The sequence below is a fragment of the Chiloscyllium plagiosum genome, unplaced genomic scaffold, assembly GCF_037043375.1.
Source record: "Chiloscyllium plagiosum isolate Xiang-an unplaced genomic scaffold, Cpla_swu_hap1 HiC_scaffold_6, whole genome shotgun sequence".
NCBI lineage: Eukaryota > Metazoa > Chordata > Chondrichthyes > Orectolobiformes > Hemiscylliidae > Chiloscyllium > Chiloscyllium plagiosum.
Window position 1 is genome coordinate 88828230 of NW_028270144.1, and position 20020 is coordinate 88848249.

At 40.3% G+C, this 20020-nt stretch overlaps 2 protein-coding genes across 3 annotated transcripts in view; one reads left to right on the top strand and one right to left on the bottom strand.

The window, feature by feature from the left end:
* mtmr6 (myotubularin related protein 6) overlaps nt 1-9617 on the bottom strand; it is a 46234-nt gene extending 36617 nt beyond the window's left edge. The window contains exons 1-2 of the mRNA XM_043691973.2: nt 9517-9617; nt 55-177 (exon numbers count right to left, since the gene is read on the bottom strand). Of these exons, the coding sequence (XP_043547908.1) occupies nt 55-177; nt 9517-9540 (147 nt within the window). The 5' untranslated portion in view covers nt 9541-9617. The remainder of the gene's footprint in view (nt 1-54; nt 178-9516) is intronic.
* A 2151-nt stretch (nt 9618-11768) lies between these two features.
* nup58 (nucleoporin 58) overlaps nt 11769-20020 on the top strand; it is a 65113-nt gene continuing 56861 nt past the window's right edge. For both annotated transcript variants that reach the window (XM_043691975.2, XM_043691976.2), the window contains exon 1: nt 11769-12129. In XM_043691975.2, coding sequence (XP_043547910.1) covers nt 12062-12129 — 68 coding nt within the window. In that variant the 5' untranslated portion in view covers nt 11769-12061. The remainder of the gene's footprint in view (nt 12130-20020) is intronic.

Consider the following 20020-nt stretch of genomic DNA (forward strand, 5'->3'; position numbering starts at 1 on the left):
CACCCTTCTAAAATTGCAATCATTTAGCATATTTGTGAACGTACAAGTACATACCCAAATTTCCTTAGGACCACTAGTAGTTGACTCCCGATAAATTAGGTGGGTTGTAGTAAGATGCAAAGTTCCAGTAGTTGACTTGTTACTGCTAAACCGATCTAAACATTTTACCTGCTCCACCTGTAAGAATGGTGTAAGAAACAATGAGAAATTGAGCAAGGCAGTATGATAACAGTGTTATGCATCAGATGGTCACCTCAATTTAGTATAAATTGGACCACATTACTCAAATTGTTAACACGTACGCTAAGTGGAATGAGTGGGAAATATGGCAGAAAGAAGAAATTATTAGTTACAAGAATGACAGAGTGGATGAGATCTAGGAAAAGGAAAGAGAACAGAAGGATGTACAAAACAACTCAGAGGTTTGGAGAGAGAGATAAGCGAGATATCTTCTTCTGCACCTTCCAGATTTGAAAATTTCCAGTGTTTTCCTTACTATGCTGAAAAGCCCCATTTTATTTCATTTCAAGACAAAACCAGTGTCATTTGAGTGAAAATGTCTTCAGTCATGTAATATTAAAATCCAATGCATGACATCCAGTTATTTTTCCTTTCTTAAACATTTCAGACATGTCCAAGGAAAAGGTCGAGGACACTATCATGAGGAACTCCTGTCAAGATGTATAAAATTAAACAGGCCGTATATAACAAAGTTGAGACTTTAGTACACTGCGTAAATAGGAATGAGTACTTAAGAACAGAGCACTGCTTCCCTCACAGCTGGCAGAACTTGTGAGCAGAGATAACAGCACAAATACGTAAATGGCTATAATTAAAGAATGACACACAGGGCAAAAATATCACTAAAGAAAAGAATCATGCTCTATTTCTGAGATGCAATTTGTTTTACAAAACTAATTTCACTGTATATTAGTATGCAACAGCACAATCTAAATGAATTTTAAAATACTTTGCCAGAAAAATAGCACCACGTTAATAGGGTAACAATGAAATATCGTCATGTATATTTTAGTAATTCTTGTGTAAAAATAGTTACGTACAAATTCTCTTGCTTTAAAACTTTGAACAAAACGAGGCATTTTGCATTGCAAGAATGTGCAACTATAATACTCAAAAACTTTATTCACTCATTTATTGATGTAGACACTGTTAGAGCACTGGAAAAGGACTGAGGAACTTATGAAATGCATTCACAGTACCCCTGGCCAGTACGTTCTCAGTTGAAGTGGACTAAATGTCTGTGGATAAGGGTGATATCTTATCCAGGATTTATATTAACAATAGAGATACGCAATGAACAATTTGAAGTAGAACTTCTAAACAGGGGGGGCTCAATTAATTGAGATAAGAAAGGGTTGAGAAAAATAAAATCCAGAAATTCTTGGAAAAACAGGTTCTGGCAGCATCCGTGGACAGAAAACAGTTAACATACTGGGTCCAATGACCCTTTCTCACAACCAAAAAAAAAATGAATGGTGAGTTAATGAAAGAGCCATCATAGATTTGTAAAAGGCAGACTTTGTCTAAGTAACCTGATTTAATCTTTCAATGTAAGTACAGAATATAAAATGCCATTGACTGGAAAGGATTTTAAGAAAATATTTGATAAGTACCTTATAAAAGACTAACAGAATTATAGTTCATGAAATAGTTGGAGCAGCATCAACTTAGTTTTTAAAAATTCAAGTACAGGAATCAATAAATCATGACAAATGGGCTGTTTTTCAGACTAGCTGGTAGATAGTTGAGCTAACCATGGGATCAGTGATGGGACGAATAATATGTACATAAATTAGCTGAATATTGGAATAAAGAATCAAATTTCAATTTGCGCACAATACCAAATTTTGAAGTGTGGCAAACAATGATGAAAGCCATCAACTGCATCAGAATATAAATAGGGTTAACAGAGTGAGTAGAGGAATTTAATATAAAAGAGTGAGATGCTGAATTTTAATAGAAGGGATGGGGGAGGCAGTTCTGACTTAATATAATAGTTCTAAAGTGTGTTCAGAGACATAGAGACATGCAAATGCATATGCTTACATCTTTGAAGTTAGCTAGGGCAAATAACCTTCAAATCATTAATGCAGTTGTTGGGTACCAAAGAAGAGTTGTTATGCTGAACCCTTACAAAACTCTGATAAGGCTACGACTAGAGTACTGCTTCTGGATGTGAAGGCTCTTGAGAAAGTGCAGAGGAAACTTCTGAGAATGGTTCCAATCTGAAGGAACTTAGCAATAAAGGTCTGGTTAGAGAAGCTGGGGTTGTTCTCCTTAGAGCAAAAGAGATTGAGGGAGACAGCATAAAAACATCCAAAGTATGATTGGTTTACTTAAGGTAGACAAGGAAACAGTTCCAATAAGCTGATTTTCTGGGATCAGGCATAAAAAAAAACTTCTGGCAAGAGTTACAGGGAGGACGAGAGGAATGTAATGATCCCAAGTGTTGATAAAATTCTGGATAAGTCAGATCCCAGAATGAAAGCTGTTATGTACAGTCAGTCAGTCTCACAGCATGGATAACAACCCCTCAGCCCATCATGTCTATACTGACTAACAAACACCAAACTATACCAATCCCATTTACCTGCACTTGGTCTGTAGGCTATTATGGCCCTGTTGTGAGAGAACCTGCCTCCACCAGCTTCTCAGGCAACACATTTCATATTTCTACCAAACAAAATGTTTTCTCAGTTCTCTAAAAACTTAGTCCTCACCTTACACATGTGCCCTATGGTTTTAAGACACGTCTGCTATATGGAAAAGATTCTCATGATATATACCCATATAAGCATGTTTCTGTTACACCACATTGGTTTTCAATCACCTGCTTTCTGACAACTGGTTGAGGTCACTGTTCTGGAAGAACTCTGGCTATTGTTTTTTTTAGGAAAACCATTCACAGAAGTAATTAAAGTCTATGTCTCAATTTTATACACCTCAAACAGATTCCCCTTTCAAGCTCCTCTGCTCCATGGAAAAAAATCCAGCCTTTCCAACTTCTACTCATAACTGAGACTTTTCATCCCAGGCAACATCCTGGTGAATCACCTTTGTACTATCTCCCCTACAATCATGCCCTTTAATAATGTGGCAATCAAAACTGCACACAACCAATGTTTTATAAAGTTGCAACAAGACTTTGCCCTGAGTAAAAGGCAAGCATCTCATGTGCCTTCTTCACCACCATAACTACTTGCCCTGACACATTAAAGGCATTTACAGACTTGTGCACCAACTTCCTTTTGTTCCTCGAGATAGATCATTTCTATTTGTTTCATAAACGTGGTACTAATCCCTGAAACATACATACGATGCTCCAGATTTTTATTTTATTACACAACAAAACAATAAAAAAGCTAAATGCAGAATACAGTTTAAATTATTTTAAACTGCACAGCAAAACAAAGTTTCAACCTGTTTCCTAACACTCTTCCTCATAGGTACTCTGGGCCCAGAGAAATTACACTTGCATCTCAATTCTACATTTCAAATTCATTGTCTCTACAATTTCTTTGCTGTGCATTATGGAGATAATTTGATGAGTCCTTTCCAAGTTAACAAACTTTTCACAAATCTGAGATCCCATACTGGTTACCCTACAGTTCTAATAACCTGAAGATTTTTTTAGCCAAAGTCTCCTGACATGGAAGTTCTCTGAACTGCTGTGAATTCTCTCTCAAAGAAGCTAAACTTACTCCTGAACTTAACGCTGAATTCAATTTTAAAACCTTGCTCAGAGATTGTTCTGAACTGGAAACAAAGCTTATACCTTTAAAATGTTTACCTCACCTATTGTAACCCAAATAAATATATTTCTGTTACAACGCATTGGTTTTCAATCCCCTGCTTTCTGACAACTGGTTTAGGTCACGGTTCTGGGAGGACTCTGGCTTTTGTTTTTAGGTAAATCTTTCACAGAAGTAACCAAAATCCATTCACTTTTATTGTAAATTTTATAAATTATACATCTTCCATCACTGGAAGAAATTTTCTGTTAAAATGTAGAAAGCAATAATGAACTGGAACACTATGAGGAGGCGGATGGAAATGGAGATGATTAATAACTTCATTCTGAAATCTGATTGCACTGGAGGACCACAGGCATGGAGCAAAGAATGGGATTGACTGGATTACTTTCCAGACAGCCAACATCTCTCAGATGGAATGGTTTCCTTCTGTGCTGTAATGTTTCCCTGATACTACATAGTTGAGACTGTGGCGCTGGAAAAAGCACAGTAGGTCAGGCAGTACCCTGATAAAGGACTTATGCCCAAAACATCAATTCTCCTGCTCCTCTGATGCTGCCTGACCTGTGCTTTCCAATACCACACACTCAACTCTGATCTCCAGCATCTGCAATCCTCACCTACTATAGTATCAGGTAGCAGCATTTTGACTGAAATAAAATGATAGGCATAAGAGCTGTATGCTGAGAGTCAAACCAAAGTAACAAGTAATCCAAAACACTAAACTAATTAAGGTAGCAATCATAATTTATCAAGGTGATAGTATCAAAACACAGGACAGTAAGGAAGATTTTACAGATACATAATTTGTAGCGTGACATGAACTCAAGATCACTGTCGAGGCAGTCTTCACTGGTATGGAACTTGGCTATCAGCTTCTGTCAGCGGTTCTGCATTGTTGGGGAGAAGGCAAGGTAAATTGGACAGCAACAATGCAATTCAAGAAATATATTCAAAAATAATAAAGTAACTTTATATTAATATACTGGAATTTTTTAGGTGCAACATGTTGCTGCTACTGGAGGGTGTAGCTTCTTTCCTATTGTTTCGCAGAGTAGACTGGTTTAACAGGTCTCAATTACAGAATCACAATGGTTACAATATAAAAAGGCCACACCTCATCTCTGTGCTGATTCTCCAAATGGGCAATTAACTTAACTCCACCCCTTCACCTTCAAACCACCACCCTGCAAGTTCTTTTTCAGATAAACGTTTCAATCCCTTGTGAATGCCTTATTTAAATCTGCCTTCATACATTCAAGCAATGTATTTCAGATCCTAACCATTCACTGCATTAAGCTAATCCTCATGCCTAATTACTTTTACTGTCCCCATTTTCAAAGTGGCAACAAGTTATGATATAACTCAAGCATGCATAAACCAAATCATCAGCCGACATTTCCGCCACCTCCAAACAGACCCCACCACCAGGGATATATTTCCCTCCCCACCCCTTTCCGCCTTCTGCAAAGACCGTTCCCTCCGTGCCTACCTGGTCAGGTCCACGCCCCCCTACAACCCACCCTCCCATCCTGGCACTTTCCCCTGCCACCGCAGGAACTGTAAAACCTGCGCCCACACCTCCTCCCTCACCCCTATCCAAGGCCCTAAGGGAGCCTTCCACATCCAAAGTTTTACTTGCACATCCACTAATATCATTTATTGTATCCGTTGCTCCCGATGCGGTCTCCTTTACATTGGGGAGACTGGGCGCCTCCTAGCAGAGCGCTTTAGGGAACATCTTCGGGACACCCGCACCAATCAACCAAACCGCCCCATGGCCCAACATTACAACTCCCCCTCCCACTCTGCCGAGGACATGGAGGTCCTGGGCCTCCTTCACCGCCACTCCCTCACCACCAGACGCCTGGAGGAAGAACGCCTCATCTTCCGCCTCGGAACACTTCAACCCCAGGGCATCAATGTGGACTTCAACAGTTTCCTCATTTTCCCTTCCCCCACCTCACCCTAGTTCCAAACTTCCAGCTCAGCACTGTCCCCATGACTTGTCTGGACTTGTCCTACCTATCTATCTCCTTTTCCACCTATCCACTCCACTCTCTCCTCCCTGACCTATCACCTTCATCCCCTCCCCCACTCACCCATTGTACTCTATGCTACTTTCTCCCCACCCCCACCCTCCTTTAGCTTATCTCTCCACGCTTCAGGCTCACTGCCTTTATTCCTGAAGGGCTTTTGCCCGAAACGTCAATTTCGAAGCGCCTTGGATACTGCCTGAACTGCTGTGCTCTTCCAGCACCACTAGTCCAGAACTCATGCATGTCACCTGTCCATCTTTAAAACAACTAAGTAGCAAAGCAACTTGGCAACTTCTCAAAAGTGAAATACAATGTTGGAAATCTGAAATTTAAAAAAAAGTACAGGAGAGAGAAAAGAAAGTAAGTGTTAACATTTTGAGTCCAATATAACTCTTCCTTGGAAGAAGGCCATAAGAAATAAGAGTGGAAGTAAGGCCATTCGGCCCATCGAGTCCACTCTGCCATTCAATCATAGCTGATGGACATTTCAACACCACTTACCTGCACTCTCCACGTATCCCTTAACTCCTTGCGAGATTAAAAATTTATCAATCTCTCCCATGAAGACATTTAACGTCCCGGCCTCCACTGCGCTCAATGGCAGTGAATTCCACAGGCCCACCACACTCTGGCTGAAGAAATGTCGCATTTCCATTCTAAATTGACCCCCTCTAATTCAAAGACTGTGCCCATGAGTCCTAGTATCCCCACTGACGGAAACAATTTCCCAGCGGCCACCCTTTCTAAGCCATGCATTATCTTGTAAGTTTCTATTAGATCTCCCTTCAACCTTCTAAACTCTAATGAATACAATCCCAGGATCCTTAGCCATTCATTGCAAGTTAAGCTTACCGTTCCAGGGATCATCCGTGTAAATCTCCAGTGGAGACACTCCAGTGTCAGTATGTCATTCCTGAAGTGTGGGGCCCAAAACTGGACACTATTCTAAATGGGGCCTAACCAGGGCATTATAAAGTCTCAGTAGCACCTCACTGCTTTTACATTCCAACCCTCTTGAAATAAATGACATTACATTTGCTTTCTTAACCACGACTCAAACTGCAAGTCAACCTTCAGAGAATCATGGGCTAGCACTCCCAGAAGCCTTTCTACTTTGGCTGTATGAATTTTCTCACCACTGAGAAAATAGTCCTTGCCTGTATTCTTTTTTTCCAAAGTGCAAGACCTTGTATTTGTTCACATTGATCCAAGAAATAGCTGATGAAATTCATTCTCCTAAACTGTCTACATCTTTCTGTAGCCTCCCCACCTCCTCAGAACTACCTGCCTGTCCACCTAACTTCGTATCATCGGTGACCTTCACCAAAATGCCCCCAGTCTCTTCATCCAGATCATTAATATATAAAAGGTGAACAGCTGAGACCCCAACACCAAACCCTGCAGGACACCACTTGTCACCAGCTGCCATTCCAAAAAAGAACCTTTTATCCCAACTCTCTGCCTTCTGTCAGATCGCCAATCCTCAATCCATACCAGTAGCTCACCTCAAACACCATGGGCTCTCACCTTAATCAGCAGCCTCCCATGAGGCACCTTATCAAAAGGTCTTTTGGAAGTCTAGGTAGATAACATCCACTGGGTTTCCCTGGTCTAATCTACTTGTTACCTCTTCAAAGAATACTAACAGGTTTGTCAGGCACGACCTCCCCTTACCAAATCCATGTTGACTTGTTCTAATTCGACCCTGCACTTCCAAGAATTTAGAAACCTCATCCTTAAATGATGGATTCTGGAATTATACCTACAACCAAGGTCAGGTAAAACCAGAGATGGAACAATGACAGATTGTACATTGTAGAAAAAGATAGGGGGAGTGGCAGTATGCGCAACATAAGAGAGCAGAGGAAAATTGGAAGGTGCAGGAAATAAGAGATCACAGATGTCACAGATAAAAAGCAAAGACAGCAATCACAGTTGTACAATGATTGGTTCTTAATAGCAGAGTATCAGCCGACTCAGGTAGGCTGGGAACAGGAGTTGAAACAAAGAGGATAGAGCACATAGTCTGAAATTGTTGAATTATCATATTCAGTCCTGAAAACTATAAAGTGCCTTAATTGTGCTGTTACTCCAACTGTGTTAACATTGCAGCACAGCTTAAACAAAAAAAGAGGATAAGAGCAAGGTGGTGTATTAAAATGCCAAGCAACTGGAGAGTTGGGATATGCTTGAAAACCCAAAAGGTCTTTGCAAAGCAGTCACCAGTCTGTTCGGTCTCCCCAACATAGAAAAATCAGTGTAAACAAATTACAGTAGACTAGACTTACACTTCCTTCAATCCCTTACTGTGTCACTTGTAGGAGTGCTTGGGGCATTGGGGACGATAAAGGAACATTTATTACAGCTTCTGCGATGGCATGGAGTTGAGGTGTTGGGGCAATAGAGAATCAGGGTATTATGAAGGCAACATCACTAGAACAGATGTCCTCAAATCGTATGCAATTCACTCCTGGCATTTCTGCCTTCTCACATTCCTATTCTGCTTACAGCCACTATCGGCTTCCTCGATTCTCCCTTTTCACTCCTCCAGCCTTAACATGCAAAGGATCATCCTCCATCATTTCTGCCACCACCAACATGACACCACCATTAAACATTTTCCCTCTTTCTTCAGCATCAGTACCTCTAGCACCATATTCTAATCCTCCATCACACCTTTCCTATGTAATTGTGGGAAACTTGTCCTTTCTCTTTCTTCCTCACCATCCAAGGTCATAAACTCTCCTCAGCGAAGCAGCAATTGGTCTCTCTTTCAATCTGGTCTACCATTTTAGTTGATAAAATGCAGTCTCACTTGCCTCAATCCACAAACACAACCTTCAAGTTCTGTTTTTTTTTAAACCAACAACTTTCTTCCATGCTCACATTTTTGTCCTAAGTCTTCTACAAGTGGTCCAACACAACCTGAAGGAAATAGCATCTCATTTCAGTTAAAACACTTCAGAGCCTTCTGGAGTCATCAAGGTCAGACTATGAATTCAAACTTCTTTGTTTTTTTCATCTTCTCCAGTGTCTAATTTTTCTCAATTTTGTTTTTAGTAAAAACTTACCTATATTCTGCTATTTAGCTATTTGTATCTCCCACTCCTTCACAATCATGGCAACTCTGTCTTTTGTGCCTTGACAACTATAACCCCCAGTTTCCCCGACCCTCAAACCTCACCTTTTTTTTCCAATAGCATAAAATCCATAATTCTGAAGGTACTTCATTTCCAAAGAAATCACACCAAGCTTGAAGTGTTAACATACTCTCCACAGATATACCAGACATATTAATATTCTCCAGCATTTTTTGCAAACTTGTCAATCCTGGAGAAGCAGCCTGCCAACTCCTCAATATCCAATAGTCCTATCTCCTGTAATGTGTAACTATGGCTACGTCGGCTAGCAAAAACCTGGAGACGATAGTAGGCAACGCAGAATGTGTACCCACATAATTTGAAGTAAAACTTCTCAGTATTGAATGTTTACAATACCATATCAAAAGCCGAATCTCTTTAAATTATCTCCATTTTTCTTAATTGCTTCCAGATAGGATTAATAACACTTTACAACACGCACCATTACACCGCTTGATTCAATAACTGCGACAGGGCCCCGAATAAACAATTTTAGAGGAGAGGGGAAAAAACAAACATTACTACAAAGCACCACATAACTTAAAAGCCACGTCAATCACCCACCTTCGAGGTCCTGATGTGCTCCATTTTAACTGAGAATAAGGAAGGACAGACAGACGGAAGTTGATATTTCCGCAGTCCCCTCCTCCCCGAGACCCACCCGACTCACCGCGCCTGCGCAAAACCGCTTGTGGGCGCGTACATGGACAAACAGCGCGCATGCGCAACGCCGTGTACAAGTGCGTACACACAAACCACACATGCGCAAAGCCATGTGCGGGCGTGTACACACATAAACCACGCCTGCGCAAAACCGCGTACTCACATGCGTTTGTTGGGCTGTAACACGTACATACGCTTTTCGTGTTCTTTTTCTGTCGGTCTTTCTCCACTGCGCCCTCGTCAGTTGGGGCCGTGAGTAACTCGATGCTCTCCCTCAGGGCGGCAAGCTATCTGCAGGAACCTCCTGTTAGGGTAGCAGTCTCTGTAGACCTGTTTCCTCCCTTACGCCGCAAGTTCTATGTTAGAATCCCCCCCTCCGGATTGGAAACTTGTCAGTTTTGAAGAAGAGTCACTGGACTTGAAATGTTTCCTCTGTTTCTCTCTCTACAGATTCTGCCAGATCTGCTGAGTTTTTCCAGCACTTTTTTTATAAGGATATGCATCTGGCATACCACATTTACTGCTGTACTGAAGTCAGGTCTATAGCCATAACGTATCACTCCACCAGCTACATGGAAAGTGGCCAAGGTATCCTGAAATTTCAGCATTTTAAATTTGAGAAGTATGAAATTTTAGGAACTACATAATCTAACAACAACTATTTGAATATACACAATGAAATTGTTGGAGAAACTCAGCAGGCTTAGCAGCAGTTGTGGAGAGTTAATGTTTTGAATGAAAAATCACACAATACCAGGTTATAGTCCAACAGGTTTATTTTGAAGCACTGCCTTTCAAAGCGCTGCTTCATGTAGCATTCAGAACTTTAGACAATAGTCCAGCTGAGGTCTAAGTATCCTATATACATTCATTAATACTTAATCAATGCCCCTTTTATTAACATCGTAAAATTCTATATATCTTATTAACTCACTGTCTGTTCTGCCACTTTTAATGACTTCTGCATTTCACACCAAAGCCTCTCTACTCTCACACACTTTTGAATCGTATAATTTGCTTTATAAAGTCTCTCTATGTTCTCTGGATCAAAAAGTATCACCACACTTTCCCCCATTAAACACCATATGCAATTTCTATATTTCTGCACTCCAGCACTGGCATGCAGCTTGAACCAAAAGCCTTGAAATCTAGAGGTAAGAATACTACCAACTAACACATTATGTTCTCCCATTGCGCCACAACTAGCCCTGCAATATGTTGCCTCCCAACAAGATGGGCCAATGGGCTGAGAAGTGGCAGATGGAGTTTAATTCAGATAAATGCGAGGTGCTGCATTTTGGGAAAGCAAATCTTAGCAGGACTTATACACTTAATGGTAAGGTCCTAGGGAGTGTTGCTAAATAAAGAGACCTTGGAGTGCAGGTTCATAGCTCCTTGAAAGTGGAGTCGCAGGTAGATAGGATAGTGAAGAAGGCATTTGGTATGCTTTCCTTTATTGGTAAGAGTATTGAGTACAGGAGTTGGGAGGTCATGTTGCGGCTGTACAGGACATTGGTTAGGTCACTGTTGGAATATTGTGAGCAATTCTGGTCTCCTTCCTATCGAAAAGATGTTGTGAAACTTGAAAGGGTTCAGAAAAGATTTACAAGGATGTTGCCAGGGTTGAAGGATTTGTGCTATATGGAGAGGCTGAACAGGCTGGGGCTGTTTTCCCTGCAGTGTCGGAGGCTGAGGGATGTCCTTATAGAGGTTTACAAAATCATGAGGGGCATGGATAGGGTAAATTGGCAAAGTCTTTTCGGGAAGTCAGCATGGATGGGTTGCACCGAAGGATCTGTTTCCATGCTGTACATCTCTATGACCTCAATTATACTCTGCCACATCATTCTGAATAGAGTGCAGTCAGTGAGCGTACCCACACCACCAGTCCTCCAGCGTCTTCACTTTCAACTGGTCATCCTCCAATTGGCCTGGTCCAACCCCCTCACAATGCCCTGCTACATGATCAACCCACCCTCAAGCAATCAAAGTCTCTCCACACCAACACATCCACTCTCCTCCTCCCCACGCCCCCATACATCCACCTCCTCCCCACCCCCCCAAACATCCTCCTCCTCCCCACCCCCCCATACATCCACCTCCTGGATGACTGACTCCTCCCCCACAGTCCTCCAGTATCCCTACATGCCGTAGATGGAAAGCGGGCAACTTCCTCTCCTGAGCCGAGCTGCAGGAAACCCGCGGAATCGATGATTAATTTAAAAAGAGCGAGCGGAAACTCATTTGACCTATTATTTTCTCCTTATTTAACGGCACTGTCGATCTAGTAGTTAGCTTGCAGATTCTTTGTCTTTCAAACGGCCTTTTGTTGGTCGGATTGTGTTTCCTCTGTGTGGAAGGAGGCCTGTTGTAACCACGAGAAAGCGGCGCCTTCCGCACCAGGGCCACGGTTCAGCTCCAGCTCCAGCTCGTCCAGAAATACAGGATGACAACCGGATTTGGTTTCGGTACTGCCGCCGGTAACACTGGCGGCTTCACCCTCGGAGCGTCCAGGTAACTAACTAATGGCGACCCATCTCTACTTTTTGTTCTGTTTCATTTGAAGTGGAAACTGATGGATCGAAGTCGTAAGCAAACTTGTGTCCGCGTAACTAAGTTACCCCACGCATGCATTCGACAAAATAATAGTCATAATAGAATCATGCAGCGGCGAAGCAGACCCTTCGGTCCAACTGGTCCGTCCTAACTGCATCCTAACCTAGTCCAATTTGGCTCCTATCCTTCTAATTCCCCATTGGAAAGTTTACGTTGTGTGTGATCAGTTTTAAAATCCTTTCATGAGTTCTCCAATTTAGTTTTTATCTGTAGAATTGCAAACTTTGAGAAATATTGCACCAGACGTCTTATTGTACATTAAATTATGTTAAACTTTACTCATGGTAATGGTTGGCGAACAGAAAAAGGTTATTTGACCTGTTGAGTCCATACCTGTAACTGTTTAGCAAATTTATTTCCCATATTTTCTCGGATAGTTTTATTTTCTGCTTCAAATAATGTTCAGATTCCTCTTGAAAGTCACATTTGATTCTGCCTCAACCATCTTCACAGAATGCACCTAGATCCTGTCTGTTCTTTACCAAATACCTTAGTTCTATGGCCCCTTCTTGATCCTTCAGCCAATGGAATTGTTTTAAAATCAAATCTGTCCACATCTCTTCTGACAGAATCATCGAGCCATACAACATGGAAACAGACCCTTTTGCCAATGTGTCTATGTTGACCAGACATCCAAATCTGACCCAGTCCCATTTTGCTAGCGTTTGGCCCATATCCCTCTAAACCTTTATGTATTCATCCAGATGCCTTTTTATTAGTTGTAATTGTACTCATTTCCACTACTTTGTGTGGCAGCTCGTCCCATACACTTCCACCCTCTGTATGAAAATGAGCTTCAGGTCATTTGTAAATCTTTTCCCTCACCTTAAACTTACGCCCACTAGTTTTGGACTCCCCAGTTGAGGAAAAAGACCTTGGTTGTTCATCCCATCCATGCCCTCATGATTTTATAAACCTCTATGAAGGCATCCCTCAGCCTCTGACAGTCCAAGGAAAGATGCCCCAGCCTATTCAGCCTCTCTGTTTAACTCAAACTCTACAGTCCTGGCAACATCCTTTAAATCTTTGCTGCACTCTCTCAAGTTTAACAACATCTTAAAAGGGTGACCAGAATTGTATGCAGTATTCTAAAAGTGGCCTCACCAAATCCTGTACAGCTGCAACATGACATTTCAACTCCTATACTCAGTGTTCTGACCAATAAGGCAAGCGTGCCAAGTGCCTTCTTCACCACTTTGTCCGACTGTGATTCCATGTTCATCATACTATGCACCTGCATCCCAGTCATTTTGCTTGTCTGCGCTTCCTAGGCATTAAACAATTCTGATCAAAACTCCTGTCATCCTTCATTTTTCAGGAAAACCCCAACTTTACTGTTCTGTCCATTAACTAAAGTCTCAGACTTGGGATCATGCTTATAAATCTTTTGTACACCTGTTGTAATGTTTCCCATCTTTCTTGTATAGATTTGACCTTCACATTTGATCACATGGAACTTCTGTGTATTTCCAAAGTTTTAGTTGCATTCCGTTTTGAAACAAATGAAGCAATTAAATCTATCTTGGCCTTTATTTGACTTGGTTGTTACCTCCTTTAAGAATTCTAATAATTTTATAAAACATGATGTTTTTCCTCGTGAAGCCATGCTGCCTGACTTTATGTATTTCTAAATGTTCTACCAAACATTCTTTATATCTCTGTATGACATTTCAGTTGTAGCCCAATATTCCTTGTCAAATCAAAGTCAGGAATTAAATCTGATCCATTTTCAAGTTTTTTAATTTTATTATTTTAGCTTTATTTCTCATGTTGCTTCCTTTGTTACTGAATCCTAGCCAGCTCAATCAGATTGGCTTACCTTTTCCTTTCTCAAGGTTCAAATATTGATCAAATATTATAAAATATTTTTAGAGCTTAATTTTAAACATCTTTCCAATTTTTCTACCGTGGTCTTTAAATCAACCTTTGTTAACCATTGCAAAAAACTCCCAAGAACAGTTGCTTTTTTTTTATGAAACTTTAAGATTGAAAAGTTAAAATGGTTGCATTCAGTAACATGAATGAAAACTGGATAAATGAAAGTTTTGGACAGTTTGTGCAATGGAGAGTTTACCTTGTGATTTTGTGAAACTGTATTGTGCTCAATTATTGCTTATAAAAAATTGAGCAACCGTTTGGAAAAGGTCTTGTTCTCGCGCTGTCTGTTGATGTAAGACAACGCTTATTCTGAAAGTTGAACTATGTGCTTATTAAAAGATCTGGCAGATTTGCCCCATAGCTGATATAATAGAGTCATAAGAACAGAGAAAAATCATTCCACTCATTCTGCCATTGTGCATTGGACTTCTGGTATAGAAGATTTTCTTCTGTGGCAGTTTTGAGAAGATTTGTAGCTCAGGTTGAGGTTCTGGTTGTAGACTTGCTCACTGAGCTGGCAGGTTAATTTTCATACATTTTGTCACCATAGAACGTTACAGTGCAGTTTAGGCCCTTCGGCCCTTGATGTTGCGCTGACCTGTGAAATTAATCTGCCCATCTAACCTATCCCGTTCCATTATTATCCCTATGTATGTCCAATACCCATTTAAATGTCCTTAACATCAGCGAGTCGACTACTGTTGCAGGCAGGCCATTCCAAGCCCTACTACTCTGAGTAAAGAAACTACCCTTGATATCTGTCCTAAATCTATCACCCCTAAATTTAAAGCTATGTCCCCTCGTGTTAGCCTTCATCATCCGAGGAAAAAGACTCAATCATATTAGGTAATAGCTTCAGTGAGCCTCCGGATGATGCACTGGTGGCATGGCCTGCTTTTTATTTGTGTTTAGGTTTCCTTGGGTGGGTCATGTCATTTCCTGTAGTCCTGTTCTTTTTATCATGGGGTGGTAAATGGGATTCAAGTCAACATATTTGATAGATTTCCGGTTGGAATATCATGCTTCTAGTAATTCTCATTCATGTCTCTATTTGGCTTGTCCAAGGATGGATATGTTGTCCCAGTCAAAGTGGTGTCCTTCCTCAACCATATGTAAGGATACTAGTGAGAGTGGATCATGTCTTTTTGTTGATGTTCATGAGACTCACTGATAATGTTACCTCGTATGGTGACAAAACATTTGAAAACGAACCTTCCAGCTCAGCGAGCAAACCTACATTCATTTTCTTTGCTAATTTTTTTTCACAACGTGTAGTAACATTGCAGAGCTGTATTTCCTACATCAATGTGTCTGTTTAGGTTCAGTCCTATCTACTATCCTTTTTTAAGTGGACATTCATTCCTCTAGAATCTGTCCAAAGTGATTCTTAGTTCCTAAGGTTTTATTTCTGGTCTTTAATTGCCTGTCACTTCTAACTCAAATGGTCCTTCACTGAGTATTAGTAGAGCCCTTCCCTTTTCTTGTAAGCTGGGTAAATCTTCCAGCTTGTTTTGACTTTAAAATTTGGTTCTTTCAATCCAAGTGCAAGATTCTCGCCACGTTCTGGCATGATGCACCATCCATGCATTTGGCCTCTAGCTGCTACTTCTCTTTCCCAAGTGCCAGCAAATTAGCTTCCTATGAGAGTTTCTGGAATATCTAACAAAGCCTAACTCTCTCAAAGCCTGTCTTCAAAATAGCATAATTCACTTGGGCCTTGCACTCAGGTAAATTACTGAATAGCGATGCTTGATATAGCAAGTTCCCAGTTCTGTTATATTGGGAGTGAAAGAACCGTTTACAGTTTGCTGCCAGTGAGACTTCAGAACAGAGCACACTATCCCCTTCATTTTAGCTTAATGACTGTTACATTTTGGAATTAATCCTTGTAATTGTAACGTGCATTGTCTGACGTCATACAATGCTTTTAGCATTATGCTAGATTAATGTAACTTGAACAAAAGTAAAAGAAAGTTTTGAAACCGTGTTTGAAATAGAAATATAAGTTATTCATGCCCAGCTCGGTTGTTGTGAATTTGAGGGCATGTACTGTGCCTTTAGGAGATAGTGAAGGCTGTTTTGGCAGTCAGAGTTTGCAGGCAACTGTCATGTGACTGACTAGCAGTATGAGTGTACTGGAAAATTGAAAATGTGTAACATTAGGCTGTAAATGAGATACCTCAGTTGTTTTGACCACCATTTGAATTTAACCAATCAATTTAAATTATGCCCCAGGATAGTAAAACCCAATTGCATTTGAATTTTACTGTTTTGACATCGAACTAATGAGACGATCTGATGTTTGGAGTATAAATAAGCCGGCAGTTTGAGAGTTAGCCAGAGAGAGAGCACCAACTGCCAGAAAAACATCTCTATCAAAGAGGTGTTTATTTTTCACCTTTTTTTCATATGAAATGTCTTTGCAGCAGAAGACCAAAGACGACCCAGGGAGATCTACAAACAGAGGAAGACAGACACTAGAGAAGACAGTGGCTGTCTGGTTTTGAAAATTTACAGCAACTTAATTTAATAGAGGCTTTTATTAGATCAGTATGTTATTATAGAGTGGGAGGTAGATAACAAACCTTTAAGTGAAAGGAGGCGTAGAATTGTAAATAGTTGTGGTTTAATGTTCATTTTTAGAGTTAAAGAATAAAATTGTAACTTTTCCTTTTTAAATAGTGGAATTTGAGTAGTTCTCTGTCACTCATACTCTAACAGATTATGAGGTGAGGTGAGCTTTTCTGTCTGTTTGGTTTAATTAGCAGAAGGGTTAACCACAGCTTTTACAGGTTACATAAGCAGATGTCCGTGTAGAGTTAGGCCAGTTTTGGATTATGGAGACAAGTTGATTTTTTTTTTAAAGTTGAAATGAGACCACTGGATTAATATAAGTAATGTATACAAATGGAAATTATAGACATTGGAAGTACCAATGCTTTTTACCTAAATTTGTAATGTCTCCAATTTTAAAATTAAGAGAAATAGATCCTTTCATTTGGACTAATCTTACTAGCCAATAATGAACATGTGATCATTTTGAACTTAACTCTTCCTTCTAGCTAACATAGTGGTCTGCAGTGATTTATACTCTCAGATGTTAGTAACGTTTTTAACCTGCATTGTTGGTCAGTATGCATCATGTTGCTTTGTTTTTTTAAGCAATCTCATTGGCTCCAGATAAGAATTGAAACTGGTGTGTGTTCACTGAACAGGACTCTGGGTCAGCGCAAATAAATATAATTTGTCAGTTGTGTTTTTGTATGGTCATAATAGTTGGTTTCTTCTTAGCTTTTCATATTTTGTTTGCCTTAATTTTCTCCATATTGTATGTTTGGTCATCTCCAAATTTTCAAGGCTCTTGCTAATCATGTCCCACATTTTCTTGGTTCCATTTTGTCATTCCTGTTCTCTTATTCAAACTAGTCTCTGATTTGCTCTTTTATCAATGTGTTGATCTGGCTGTTCAATGTAAACGTCTGGTCAAAGATGATCTCCAGGATAGAATAGTGCTAGTTGAGATGGGGAAGTGTAGGGGTTTAGGCCAATTTTGAAAGTCATAGCATGGTGGCTGGCTATTTGCCGTTTGAGATGGACTTCCATTTGTGTGGTGCCAGCTCTAGCTTGGATATTGACCAGGTCCTGTTTAGTGGCTGCTTCATTATTGGAATTGTGTGTGGAGTTGAACACTGTAGCATCATCGTCCAACACCTCAAATCTTGACCTGGTTTTGAAGGGAAGGTTGCAGGTAGAGCAATTGAAGATGATTGAACTGAGGATTTTTAAAATAAAGTCCTCCAGCACGGCTTGAACTGAAGTGATTGGTCTCTTTTAGCAATGACTATTGTTCTGCTGTCTATGACTGTAGAACAGGAGCATTTCACTATTAAGGAGAAAGTGAGGACTGCAGATGCTGGAGATCAGAGCTGAAAATGTGTTGCTGCACTCTGCTGTGCTTTTCCAGCAACACATTTTCAGCATTTCACTATTAACCCCATTTGACCTCCATTTTCTTTTGTAGTGTTCTCCAGTGCCATGCTCTGCTTAATATTAGGAGAAAGTGAGGACTGCAGATGCTGGAGATTAGAATCAAGAATGTGGTGCTGGAAAAGCAAAGTAAAAGCATCCGAGGAGCAGGGGTTGTCCAAAACGTCGATTTTTTTCCTGCTTCTCGGATGCTGCCTGAACTGCTTTGCTTTTCTAGCACCACACTCTCGATTTTGCTAAATATTGCCTTTATGTCAAAGGTATCTACTTCCACTTCTCCTTGGACACTGAGGAATGAGCAATAAATGCAGCCTTGCAAGAATTGCCGTATTCCAAGAACACTAATATAATGGAACATCAACACAAACCTTTGTAATTTTGTGTATTATTGCTGAATAATGTGGAGAACCTTATCAGCTATTGCAAACACTTTTTTTCTGATTTTTCATCGGGATAGACGAGATTGCTCATTTTGATGAGCAAAATATTTAGAATTTAGCTATAATTTCACGAATAGTATTTCTCTCCATATTCCTTTTCTGCCCTATTGTTTGCAGATGTTTTTAAGTTGATGCCTATGTCTAAATTACTGATCTGCTTTACTTTGAGCATTTACTGCATGCTTGGAGAAGACTGTCATGATTGCAGATCTATTTCGTTCATTAATGAAAACATCTCTGTCCATGTACAGCGAGATGTTAACAACCTCCAGGCTCGGGCTGACAAGTGGCAAGTCATATTCACACCACACATGCCAGGCAATACCATTTGCAACAAGAAGCTAACCATCTCTGCTTGATCTTCAATTCTATTATTGCTGAATTACTTTCAACTGGGGGTTACTATTTATCAGAAACTGAACTGGTCCAGGCACATACACAGCATAACTAAAATAGTGGGGTCAGAGATTGGGAAGTCTGAGGCAAGTAACTCATCTTCTACTTCCCTGAAGTTTATCTACTATTTACAAGGTCCGCTTCCCTGGATGAGTGCAGATCCAACAGGACCTGGGAAGGTCAACAATCTTTGAAGAGAAAATGATGTCTGCAGATGCTGGAGATCAGAGATGGAAATGTGTTGCTGGAGAAGCGCAGCAGGTCAGGCAGCATCTAGGGAACAGGAGAATCGACGTTTCGGGCATTAGCCCTTCTTCAGGAATTCCTGAAGAAGGGCTAATGCCCGAAACGTCGATTCTCCTGTTCCCTAGATGCTGCCTGACCTGCTGCGCTTCTCCAGCAACACAAGGTCAACAATCTGCTTATTTAATTGGCACCCCATCCACCACCTTAAATATACTTAATTGGATTTGTCGTGCAGTATCCACTTGAATTACAGTAGCTCTTGGGATATAACGATAATTTGTTTTTCTTTTACATGCATCTAGAGAAAGTGTTTGAAGTTCAAGCGTGCAAGATAATTGCAGGTCTTTGCTGTTAACAATTTGATTGAATAACTTATACAAATTAGTTATTTGGAATGGATCTTGATTATAGTAACTAAACATAGCCATTGGTAACATTTTTTTGCCAATTCAGAAACACATTTTCATTTTAGGTTCTCTCCTTTCTAACCTATGTCCTCCCACTTCTGACTCAATTTCTTTATTCCTGCCCTTTTTTTTTTGTACTTTTTAATTTTCTTGGCTATTTGATGTTTCTTTGTTAGTCTTACTGTCTGTGGTGGTCTTTTGTATAGTTGAACAATATTTATCTTTTCATGTAAATTCACATATGAATTTCTTCTCTTTTTTTTTAGATTTCTTTGATTTTTCACATCTGCAGAAGTAGTGTTCTTCAAATGATAACCTATCTTAATCCCAACATATGTCTGAACATATGTTGGGCGGCATGGTGGCACAGTGGTTAGCACTGCTGCCTCACAGCGCCTGAGACCCGGGTTCAATTCCCGCCTCAGGCGACTGACT